Raw genomic sequence first — 12,964 nt, 5'->3', positions numbered from 1 at the left:
AGAACGAATCTGACTCATAGTTGAAAACTTTATTTACTTTGCTCAGGTCATTGGGAATATTTCCTTTTCACAAAAATAGGAACACATACAGTTATAGTGTATTCTATATTATAACATCTGTTTTGGAAAACAAACTCAGCTTGTGGCTGATAGATATAGTTGACTGTCAGGAATGGCCCCTGACCTGCAGTGATGTCCATCCCAAAAAAAGGAACATTGGACTATGGCAGTCATCTTAAGGAGGAATGACATTGATTGCATGTTGATATGTGGTCAAATTGGGATCTGAAAGTCAAGAGATGGGTTTAAAGGAAATTCAATAGCTAATGCTCTATTGTGGTAGTTAAAGATGTTCCTACCCATTAGATTTAGTCAAAAAGCTAGCCCTGTTTACCACAGCCTTGCATCAAACTTTCAGCATTTCATAGATACACGGTTCAACCGGACAATCTTGTTACTGTGCTGCACAGTCTTGGTAAGGCAGCTGGTTGAGATCACACAGACCATGCTGGCCAGAGTTGGAACTGCAGCAACTGTCAGTAACATCCAATCTCTGCAGATAGCCTCAGGCCTTAATTCTGCAACCTATGGAGAAATTAAACCCTTAATCCTCTTGATTTTTTATAACTAAGAAGATCGTACATTACTTTGTACAATCACCATTTTTCAGGAAGTTCTCATTCCATGTTTACCCAGTCCAAGATGCTCACAAGGGCCATATTCTGCCCCATAAAGAATTTTACATTGTCCCTTATTATATCGCAGTGTTTCAACCACAGATCACTCTGTAGGAAACAACTTTTCTTCTCAAAAGGCAACAATGGTTTTTTTCCCTTAATGCAAAAAAAATTGTAACATTTTACATCCATGTAATTTCTGGCATTTTGTGTCACTGTCCTCTTATTTCTTTATTGAAAGTAATACAAGCATGGACTTTTCAGTTAGGATATTTCTCTTACTGGTGGATAACACCTGAGCTGTACCAGACAGCTACTGCAAACTAACCGTTTTAACAGTTTCACTCAGCAGTGATGTCACATTTGCTGTCTGACAAATTAAAGGTGTGTGGCCACTTTTGGCACCAATGTCTCAAGGCAGCTTTGACACAAAGCCCATTCCTAAAATTGTGTACAGCATGCATGTAGCTCTGCACAAACCATGTGACTATTCAAGGACTGCAACTTAAGATTTCATTTTTCACATCACAAATCAATCAATTACACTTATTATACACTAAAACACAGCAAGCTATATTAGATTTACCCATTATCCATGATCTCATTTAGTAAATTCATGATTTATGAGCTCAAATCGACTCCACTCGAAGGATCATATCCATTCCAGGCTTAAGCGGCTGTTTAAAAAGATACATCAAACTCCTTTTGAATGGTTGGGTACACAAAAACATAAACTGATGAAAAAAGGAAAGAAAATAACATTACAAAATTATAAATTGGGTGATCAGTTTTTTTTTTTTGGTAATATCTGACTTTCTTGTAACACCCCTTTATTTATATATGCTATATGGTTACAGGAAGCATACTCAATATTTTTTCCTTCTTTTTATTTTGGTTGTGTGAGGCTGAAATTGTCCTAAACTTTGTGAGAAATGTTGGGATGAGGTATTGTGGCCTTTCAGAATGCAAATATATCAGCCCAACACTTGTATAGTGAGTCAGGTTGAAATTGCCTTTGAAACCACGCTTTTGTGAAAGCAATAAAAGGCAGCTCATCTACACCTCAACAAAGGACACATATTCAAAATGGATGAATTCATGCCAACAAGCATCTCTGCTGGTTGCATTAATTCCTGAGGAAATTAAGATTTTTTTTTTTCCTTTTCCTTTCAAGTAAACCTTTCTCATTTAATTTGGAATTGCAACCAGATGACAAGATGACCTCCCCATCCTTCATATCCCCAGTTTCTCCTCTTCCTTGTGTTCTGCTTTCTGAACTTGCACATCACTCCTCAAAGCTGTAAACATACGCCAAAGACGACATGAGCAGTACAAGTTAATGTGAAGCACCATGGATTCTTGAAGTCGGCCGACTTCAGGAAAGAGACTTCTTGCAGAGGTCCATTGTGAGGATGTTGATCTTCCTGTCTGCAGTGTCTCTGTTCAGCTCTCAGCCTTTACTTAAGTGAAGCTTGTGTTCAGCATCTGGAACAACGAAATGCTTCATAGCTGCAGATGAAAGACACAGTCTTGTCGGATGGTCCGTTTCACGCCCAAGACGATGAGTCACAGAAATGGTAACTACAAAAGATTTTGCACACATACAACAGGCTGTGGTGTTCAACTCATAAACCTCTCCTCCAGTAAAAGTTTGTATGGCCATTGGCGCAACAGAATCAAGACACAAGAGCAGTCAGATCCTCCAACTAGACAGTGAATCCAAAACAGCAGGTACCAAGTGTCCCTGACTGCTTAATATTATTATTAAATAGCAGACTGGATAATTTCTTTTTATAGTAATGTGTCATTTTTAATAGTTGAGTTGTTCTTGCTCACACAGATATTTCATATGTGGTGCCTCCAACACCTGTCACCTTTTTCACGTTACTGTGGCGACTGGGGCTGTGGGTGGCACCCTGGGTGCTCGGGTGACAGTCCATCTGTCCATTAACTTTTGTGGCCTCTCTGAGTGAAAAGAGAAGAAGAAAGAAAATGATTTAGCACAAACTACCAGAAAGCTTCAGCACAGGCGGAATAAAAAGGGCTATGTGCACATGCAGATTACTCATCTGGATAAATGCAGTATGGAAGATTGCTTCAACGCAAACTCGTTAGTGAAGAGAAACATTTGGGAATGTTAGATGAACAGTGAAAAGCATGCAAATGAAAACAGAATGAGGAGTCACGATTTTATTCATTTTCATGCGTGAGATCATGCAAAAAAGATATTTTCTTCTAGAAAGGCAAACAGAACAGAAGGTGTGCAAATTAACACAAAACATATGAATAAATGGACAGAACAGAATATCATACATTAAAATGCAAATGCTACATGATTTAGGAATAGAACACTAGAGCCCAGGAACCACTGGTGGTGTCCAGCAAAAAGCAAAGTTTCCAGTGGAAATTTATTCAAAGCCCTCCAGTTCCCATTGGCTCACTACAATGCATGCATTCTCCCAGGAGTGATGTTAGGATTCATACCTGCCCCCCAGGCGAGGTGAGTCTGTCCTCTCATGAGCATTGATGTAGGAGAGTTTCTGGTGGGAGTAGGAAGGGGATCGGGGCATAGCAGGGGAGTGGGGCTGGTGAGCTGGGGAGCGATAGGGACCCTCAGAACCTGGCGCCCTGCACTGGCTGCTGTTGCTGCTACTGTGATCTGTGTGCAGGGAGGTGGATGAAGTCCGAGGGGCTCGGCCCAGCGTGGAGCCGGCGTGGCGCAGTACAGGGGTTCTTTGACCATAGCTCACCAGCCCAACACCCATAAGGTTGTCTCTGGAGCCTCCATAAGCTGGGGGTGTTGGACCTCTGGAGCCAGGGCCACGATGCCCATCTGGGTAGCAAGTATTGGTCGGTAGACCATAACCCCCATCAAACACACCAGAGTCCTGGGCATAGATGTGGGTCTGGGAGCGCCCATGCAGCATCTGCTGCTTCTCCCTCTCCTCCATTTCCTTTCGCTCCTGAATAGAGGCCATGATGGTCTGGGAGAGGTTATCGTAGCGCACTGGAGATGGATCCCTGTCCCTTAGGTGAGGGGATTGTCTGCCCACCCCCCTGGGGGGCAACACTGGACTGTAGGTGGGAGCAACTTGTTGTCTATGGATGTCAGCTTCCCGTATGTGGCACATTTTGGTGGGCAGGTAGGGTGAGTGGAATCCAATAGAGGGCATACCACGGTGAGCCATGCACTCATTGGCACTGGTTGGAGAAATGCTGGGGTTGAGCAGGCTATCATAAGACAAACTGCCGTTACGATTGGAGAGAGTGTTTGGAGAGAAAACATTCTTGTTTGGAGTGGAAGTGACTGTCTGATGCGACAGAGCCTGGATGTGGCCCTTTTCCGGCCGGCGGTGACCCTGCTTCAGGCTGAGAGAGCGGGAGTTGACGGGGTCAGAGTCCAGTTGGTAAGGTGAGGACTGAAAAGTGCGATGTAGTGGAGCATTGGCGTACTCAGGCAGGTCCAGATTTGGCTCAGATCGGTAGTCATGACCACGGACACCTTCTTCCATGATGGCCGAGGTCTTTCGTTCATCAGCCATGATAATCTGAGGGGAAAAAAACAGGGAATGACATCCAAGTTTGAAACCAGATCTAATGTCATAGTTTCACAGAAATTATCATCTAAAATGAACCTCATACAAAAAAAGTCTTCCTACCTTCTCTCCAGCAGTATGGTAATGGACTTTAGGCATAGTGCCAAAGGACGGCCTGAACTTGTACATGGCTGGGGTGGATGGGTGGGTTTTACCAGAAAGAGAACTTTCTACAATACAAAAGAAAAAAAAAGAAGAAAGAAATTAATGAAATTATATTATAGCAGCTACAACAGACATTTTATGGGAATGAAATACGCATCGAAGCTGAATACTAATATCAGACTTTAAAGGATTAAGGAGTTCTAGAAATCCACACAATCATTATTTCCACAGAGCGTTACAGAGGCAAGACAGCAAGAATACATTATGACTGACATGTTAAACTATTTGCGCAAAAAAAAATATATAAAAAGTGAATTTTAGCCATTAGCTGCTTTTGTCTCACTTCCACAAATAAGAAATTCTCAAATTTGCTTGAGAGAGGAAGGTTGTCCATTTAGAACAACTGCAGTACTTTCAGGTACCAGCAGAATGCAGTAGTGCTCTGTGGATGAGCAGAAAATGTTCACTCCCTGACATAATGCAGCATGACATTGTTGATCCTCAGAAAGGAACCTGCTGTTCACACTACTTTATACATTATTGACACTTCGTACTACTGAATAGATCTGCACCCTCAACTATCCATGATTCCCATTCTACACAGAAAAGCTGGTTGTGCACCATTATACCATAATCACATTTTACATGAAAAAAAAGGTGATGATTCATGTTGATGAAGGTGGTGATTCACTCTTAAACTGTACCACAAATCTGATGGTGATTCAGTGTGCAGGGCTTGCCTCCTCACTACAGATCACACTGAAGCTTTGGCCAGGCACTAAAAAGGCCATCAACTGTCGCTTACCACAGGGACAGTTATTTATCAGGCTTAACTAGCGCCAACTCACAAACTAGGACACTAGTGGTGTACAGAGGGAGTCTGGGGAATTTCTGTTTGGTGCAACCCTGACAAGTAGGATAAATGGAATTGATAATAACTGACAGTTAGAGGAGGGAGTGGTTGTGGTCCTTACCTTCACTGGATGTCAGCTGGCTTTTTAGGTGGTTGTACCTGTCCGCTTTAGGTGGCAGCGGCGGTTGGATTTCTTTGTTGTCCAGACCGTCAAGGCTGCTTTTGGACTGCAAGGAGGAAAGTGGGGTGTTAAAAGCTTCCAGAACAGGTGGGGGAACGGCACATTTAACAGAGAGGACCATCTGTTGTTGCTAAGGATGCATCAACACAGCTCTATCAGAGGGCTGCATGGTGGCAAAGATAAATGAGGTAGTTGCTCTACATGAGCTTAAATATAGTTTTCAGGCGCTAATGAGGCAAAATGAAAATTATATTAGCTTGAAAATACATTTCTACTTCAACTCAAGATTCCACCAATTAACCAGTGAAACACTATTAGTCCAAGAATTACAGAGCCAAGCAAGCCACTTAAGAATTAATCAGAATTTATGCAACTTCCCACTTACTGGACAACAATCCACAACACTTATAAACAAACTTTGAAGTGGAGAATCAGTCCATCTTCCTGTTGGGGCAAAACAAGGTTCTTACACAATCCAAAAACAAAAGAAAAAACAAAAATCATTAAGTTTAGTTCAGTTAAATGATCCATTTTTGTTGGTTGTATGTAAATTAAGCCCTTCATGAATGAACATAAGAAAAACATGCTGCAGATTTCTGCACAGTTACATGATATTTTTAAGGTTGGGTTGCCATAATCTACAAGAGCTGATTTAACTTGTTTAAAGTGAAAATGTCTCAGTTTAATTGGGTGTGTTGATTCAATTGTCATGTTTTAGGAGGTTAACTCATATTAGTCCTATTTAAGAAGATCTCTTTTCATCCATTAAACAAAATGACATAAGCAGCATAGACAAAGCACTTGTTGATACAAGATTCCATTTTGTTTCAGTGACAAATGTGTTGATTTAACCCTTTAGACACTAAAAGAATTTAGTCATTTTTTAGTTTTACACTTAAAATTCACCAAATCCCTCCCAGTTACAGAAAATGATCTCCTTCTCGAATGTGAATGTTAAAACAATTGTACATCTGTCTTTAAAAGGGCTTCAAAACATTAAACTACACGGCCAGTATGTCAAAATATTTGCTTTATATTAGTCACGTGTTGCAATGGCAAATATACACGGTAAAAGACATTTAAAAAAAAAAAACACAAAAAAACACCCAACATATAACGCTGTTCACATGCTGTCTGGACCTTGGCTGCATGTCACTTCCCAGCTTTCTTTCCCATAGTTCCTGTTTTGTCTTTACTGTAAAATATCTATAAAAGGCAAAATATCCCCTTCTTCAAATATCTGAGTTTTATAATCTGTTCAGTTTAACTCAGGGGTCAAACAAACATTTGAGTTTGACCTAATATTTCAGGACAGTTTTTTAATGTTGTTTTATGAAAACTAGATCATTTGACCAACAATCTGTCAGCTGATTAATTCAGCTAAAATCTCAAAGACAATATTGTACTGCACAAAATAACTGTATTATTAGACTGGATAAATGGATGAAGAATCAGAATTTGTCTGCTGATCTCTGCAGTGTTAAGTAAATCTGTTGTTTCATCTGTGGCTTCATCCCAAAATAAAGCAGCCTCCACAGACATGCCTGAATATTTATAGAAGAAGGACACGTTTTACTTAGCGTGTTAAGGACTGCTTCTGTGTTTAACAAAGACAATGGTGTTTGAAGTCAGTTTTACAATCATCTATATAAAATGTGAAAGTTCACTGCAGCCGAAGCTGACTATATTTGACTAACTGTAAGCACAATGTACAGTGTTTGTAATAAATGGATGATATGGCTAATTTAGAAGAGAATTAAATTAGTTTTTGGCAATGACGACTGCACTGAAGGCAGATGTACAGTACAATCAATGCAGAAGGCCTTACCTGGGGTTCTGGCACTCACAGTCAATGAAAACTGATGGCTGAGTGAGAGATAAAAGTATCAACCCAAAACATTAGCTTTTGCCTTTAGTTCATCCTGCAGGGTCAGCGTTTGTCAGACTCGTTATCCCTTATCTGAGTCACCTGTTTTTGAAGTCGCAAGTCTAATAATATCCTGCTGTAGTAATGTGGAAATGCTCTGATATGCATGGCTTTACTGAGCTATTGTGTCCTCTTAAATCCCAGCTTGCCTTGTAACAGGACTGGGGATACACCATGCTACAAATGTGCAGGAATCAAAGCAAAAGAAAAAAGGTACATCAGAAACAAGATTAGCTGTAGGTCAACTCAGTGACAGAAAAGCACAGGAGAGCTCAGAGGTAATTGTGAGCCTCTCACCTTGGAGCTGATTATGGTGCTGTGGATACCATTGTCGCTGACCTTGATGGTGATTTGCCTGTCTGAGAAGTCCGGTCTGATGAATGGGGGCTGAATTTTGATGTGGGGCTTTTTCCTGGGGTCCGACGTGTACCTGCAAAGAAAAAGACAAAAAAAAAAAAACAAGGCACGTGAACAACCAGGCTCTTTCTGGTGACGTCACATTACTGCAACCTTACTTATACTTTATATTTAATTTTCAACCCATGTTGGCTTATCATTATCATACATTTATTCAAATTGCCCTTCAAAATCCTATTTTTTTAAGTTACCAAACACATTTCCGACACAACACCTCAACTGGCCTGTCAGTCAGCCTTATAGTGGGTAAATCAAAGGGCTTTCACTGATTTCTAAGTTTGGTGGTTAGCACCAAAATACAAGGAGTACAAAAACATCACTGATTTGCTGTTAGATTTAGGTCTTTTATAGTAACAGTAAGGTTAAACATTATCTGAGTCAGTGGTTCAGTAAATCAAACATCTTCCATCAAGGGACCCTGCAACAACTTAATAGCAGATGTTGAAAACATAACATTTCACTCCCACATGCAGCTCTTTCTGCAGTCACACTGTTGATTTTTATGGAAAGGGACTTGTCCCAATAGGATGTAAAACTTTACTAGGTTTTAGTAATGCTCTGTGCATCTGTGCACTGATTCCCATTAACTGTTGTTCTACAGAGTGAGTCAATTCTCTTAGCCATCTGCCATTCCCCCAGGGTTGCTGGCTGCCTTCAGGCAGCACACAAAACGTACCTTTGCAACCATCTCAGAGCATGTGCATGCAATCATAGTACGGTCTGTGTTATCACTGCAGTGATTAGACAGGGCTATGCCTATGCATCAGCATGGATGTCACAAGCTTTGATGAGCCACAAATGCACTGCATGACCACATGCATTAGTGTACATTTGTACTTGCACAATGTCTCAAAAACAAGACAGCTTTTTAAATGCATTTAATGCAGTGACGCACACATGCAGCCTAGTGAAACATCTTACCTGGGTGCCAGGGGACTACATAAGACATACTCCACGTTGCCACAGCAACCCTTGGTGAAAGGATTTACTCCTCCACGAAACTTGCCCGTCACCTGAGGAACACAATGCTTCATTTAGAGCCAACAGCAATGGAAACACAAGGCCACAGTGTACACAAAAAATGTCCACATGATAACACAGAATACTCATTGAATACGGAATAGATTTATCATAAAACGAGTGAGTATAGGAATAAATTATGTGCTGTTCATTAGCCTCTGTGCTGTGTGTTAACCCTTTTTTATTTAAATCTGAATGAACTGACTACAATCAAAACAAAGCACTTATCAGCTGCTTCACCTGTTCATTGGTTGTTCGGCCACGAGCCACAAGCACCATATGAAAACCTGTGAGTCCCATGACTGGAATAAAGAAAAGCCCTGCTATACACATCACCACCAGGCTGGACACACAGTCAAGGTTAACCACTACAACAAAGAAGGTACAATGAAGTGAAGGTTAATCCTATAGCACTGTCAGAGATGTTTACAAAAACATGATTTCAAATGTGGTGTAACCAGAAAAAAAAATCTGTTACTTGCACAACAACGTATCCACAGACATATTACACATTTTAAGGGGGTTGAGGCAAAAGTGCACATACAGGACTAATGTTGCACAGCTAAAACAGAAGATTTTTTGAAGTGGAAGGATACGTGACGGTGGTGTGCAGTGTTCCTAGCCTCTCTTTGTGGTGGAGGACGAAGATAAGGCCAAAGGAGAAAACTCCCACCATGTGAATACTCAGCGAAAGCAGGAAGAGGAAGAAGTAACGGTAGTTCCTCCGTCCGATGCAGTTGTTCACCCAGGGGCAGTGATGGTCAAAGTCCTGAGAAGGAAGAAGGAGTAGGAAGTTACCGTCATGGGGGGAGAGAGAAAAATCAGTGCTAAGTGTTTTTCAAATGATGTGAAAAAAGAAACACCTTTTTGAAACAGTCCCTGGTTATAAAGGTGATAAACTCAGGCAACATCCTGACATCCTGATGCTACTGCACATCTTGATGGTAGCAGTGTCTATTTATACCAGTAATTATGATTTTAAATAGTTTCTACGCCATAAAATTCAGATAATGGAGAGATTTTTTTTCTCAGTGAATGTCTACTGAACTCAAACAGTCTATCTCAGTTGGTGTGTGTGCATTTTAACACATACACACCTCCACACAGTTGTCACAGACGCTGCAATGTGAGCATCGAGGCGGCCTGTAGAAGTGACAGGTGGCACACCACTTCATCCGGACCTGAATGCCTTTGATCTCCACGTTTTTGTAGAGCGGTGCCCGGAAATCATCGTCTTTGTCCTCATCCTCGTCCGCTGTTGGACACAAACACACACAAAGACAAACACATTGTCAGAGCATTGATGCAGTATGAGGAAAAAAAACCCAAAACATTTTGACTCATTCATCGGTCACAAACACAAACATACAAGAGGTGCTGGTTTGGATTTATGATTTCATTTGACAGGAACAACAGGGGAGAATCTTAAATGAAGCAATCCCTGCTATTAGCTGTCTGCAGAGAGAACAAACACACTGAGAGAGATTAACATGTAGATGTAGTTATTTCTGTAGATGTGACCTATTCAATCTGCTTTGAACATTTAGACTGTGCAAACCTCCAACCTATAACATGAGAAGCACAAGCAGGATAGTCATGGTTTTTGGTGGGATTCTGCAGTCAAGCTGTTTAAATGATGCTGTTCCTGTGACTGAAGGCTTTCTGCTTTGGAGCTGAAAAATCTTTCAGCTCATCAAAGGGTTCCTTCAGCTGAAGCTCCAAGTTGAGAAAATCATTTCACAGTACAATAATAACTGCAGGGGAAGCCAGGTAGCTGAACGAACACACACAAAGACGCAAAAAATTGAAAGCAAGAGAGTGAAAGAAAAGAAGGGAGAAACAAAGCACAGAAATAAACAGTTCCATAGCGGGAGACTGCTCTGTTATTATGGCTCTCAAGTTGATTCAAATAGATTTTAAAGGTAAACCGCCTGCCAAACCAGCAGACACAAACAGCAGCTATACTTCAATCTCCTCTTTCAGCTTCATTTTTCGTTCTTTTCGCACAATCTAGATGCAGGGAGACGGATCATTGGCTGGTTTACGGCAATATTCAGTGCATTTATAGCCAAATTAACATTAAAACAATAACCTCTAATATTTCCACTTTTCTCGGGTGTTGGGTGTCATTTCTTCGTCCAGCATCTGGAGTCTTTAAAAAGAGCTTGTTACCTTTAGGCTGACTACTCATGTGACGGTCAGCTGAACAACTGACATTATGGGTTGCAATAATTATTTATCTTTATGACTCAGCAGAGACACATGCTTGCATCTGCATGATCCCGTAAAAGGGACTAAACTGCTCACTTACTACACTTGAGTTAAGCAAATACCACAGAGAGGACATAAAATTTTTATTATGTTGCTTAATGACACTTAACCTGGTTAAACTGCCATTAGTACCAATCTGACCACTGGCCTAATAAAATGAGCACTTGTTGAGACACTTGTCTACACTAGATTGGCTGCAGTAGCTCCACTACTGTTGAGATCAGCGCTGTAACTACATCTGACACATGTTTGTAATTATTATTTAACTGAAACAATAGGCTGACAGGCACAAAAACATTATACTAATCATGTATTTGTTTTTCTAAGGAATATTTTTGCATTCCGCTCATGGATATTGAAAACTCTGAATATAATTTACACATTTGGGGAATATCTTGTGCAGTCAAATAAGGATATTTTTACCATAGTTGTTTAATTTTCATCTGGTTCAATTACCATTTTCCTGCAAGCTTTCAAAACAACAGAAGTCAACCCATGTTTTAACATTTGTGTAAAGATGCAAATAAAAATAAATACAGTAATTAATAAAATTGGGCTTTTCTACGAGGCCTCCTAAAGCCCCTTTAATCACCAGGAAAACAAACAAAAGATAAGAAAATGAAAGTTTCCCAAACTATAGCATATTTTGGAAACTTTTTTCCCATTATAATTTTTCTGCTAGGTCAGCTGCCTTTTAAATAACAAGAGATTTTAAAAAAAATCACCTCTTTGTAGTCAATAAAGCCACACAGGGCACCAGCAACATAAAATCATGGCCTCCCACCCTCATAGATCTCCATTTTAAGGTTGTTCCATGGGTTTTCAATGGTCATCTCATGCCAATTTTTTTTTATCTTTCTCCCAACACTACAAACAACCTCCGGGATGGGTCCAATCATCTTTAATTAACACAGACAGGGTTGAGGACCTGCCTGCACCAAGAGCACAAATCAGTGTAGCTTGTTTGGCAGGCTGAAAAGATCAGGGATGCTCAATACAGCTTCCAATATGAAGGCTTATATAACGGCATGTGAAGCATGTGAACTTTATTATCTGCCTCTTACAGCCTGTTAATGTAGTGAAACTCTGTGCCGCTCTGATAAATGTCATGCTGTTAAATATCTACCCTCTTAAAGAACTCACAACAGGATGGAATCATTACTCTATTTTATGTGCAGATATGTTATGACAGGATACTGTTGTAGATGATATCATCGGTGATAGAAAAATATAAGAAATCCAGGTAAGATGCATATACAAACCTCTGGGGTAAACACCAGGATCCATGAAGGTTGCCATGCTGAAGTTGGCCAAGACGAAGAGGAAGACCAGGCCATTGTAGAGAGGCACAGCGGGAGAGATTACCTTCGCCAACCAGGGGGACCTAAAGACACAAATATAGAAACAGGGATTCAGATTTTTTCTATTTAAATAGAACATACATTTCAACATTATCTTATTTAGATCATGAGTGCACTTCTGTTGTTTTAATATGATTAGCAAAACAAGTTTTTCCATTAAAAATAAGATGATTTTCCCATTTAAAAAAAAATCTTCTGTGGATGCTTTCTCAACCTTGTGCAGCATTAATAAAATCATTTTAAAAATGCATGGGCAGATAATCTAATATACACTGAATAATGTGAGTTAAGCCTATGTTATTCAGATACAGTGGGGTGATTATCTGCAGCCAGTTTTTGGCGAAGCCCTACTTTGTGGCACAAAATCTCTTAAAACAAACAGATAAAAAACATGAATGATCCTGGTCAGTCACTGGAGTGCAAATGTCAAGACAATGTGTCCCATCATATAAGCCAAATGCTTGTTTTCTCACCTTTTTAACAAAAATGCATCATCTTTCAATTAAAGACTGAGGGATAACAGTATTTCAAAGATAGATCCTCATTTTTACTTGTG

General features: G+C 40.2%; 1 protein-coding gene across 1 annotated transcript in view; it reads right to left on the bottom strand.

Moving 5' to 3' along the window:
• Positions 1-14: 14 nt before the first annotated feature.
• zdhhc8b (zinc finger DHHC-type palmitoyltransferase 8b) overlaps positions 15-12,964 on the bottom strand; it is a 56,633-nt gene continuing 43,683 nt past the window's right edge. The window contains exons 2-11 of the mRNA XM_042000370.1: positions 12,310-12,431; positions 9,874-10,031; positions 9,373-9,545; positions 9,017-9,119; positions 8,678-8,769; positions 7,637-7,769; positions 5,353-5,458; positions 4,337-4,443; positions 3,162-4,225; positions 15-2,642 (exon numbers count right to left, since the gene is read on the bottom strand). Coding sequence (XP_041856304.1) covers positions 2,510-2,642; positions 3,162-4,225; positions 4,337-4,443; positions 5,353-5,458; positions 7,637-7,769; positions 8,678-8,769; positions 9,017-9,119; positions 9,373-9,545; positions 9,874-10,031; positions 12,310-12,431 — 2,191 coding nt within the window. The 3' untranslated portion in view covers positions 15-2,509. The remainder of the gene's footprint in view (positions 2,643-3,161; positions 4,226-4,336; positions 4,444-5,352; positions 5,459-7,636; positions 7,770-8,677; positions 8,770-9,016; positions 9,120-9,372; positions 9,546-9,873; positions 10,032-12,309; positions 12,432-12,964) is intronic.

This window comes from Melanotaenia boesemani, chromosome 11 (genome assembly GCF_017639745.1).
Source record: "Melanotaenia boesemani isolate fMelBoe1 chromosome 11, fMelBoe1.pri, whole genome shotgun sequence".
Taxonomy (NCBI): Eukaryota; Metazoa; Chordata; class Actinopteri; order Atheriniformes; family Melanotaeniidae; genus Melanotaenia; species Melanotaenia boesemani.
This window is presented reverse-complemented; position numbering and strand designations above follow the sequence as displayed.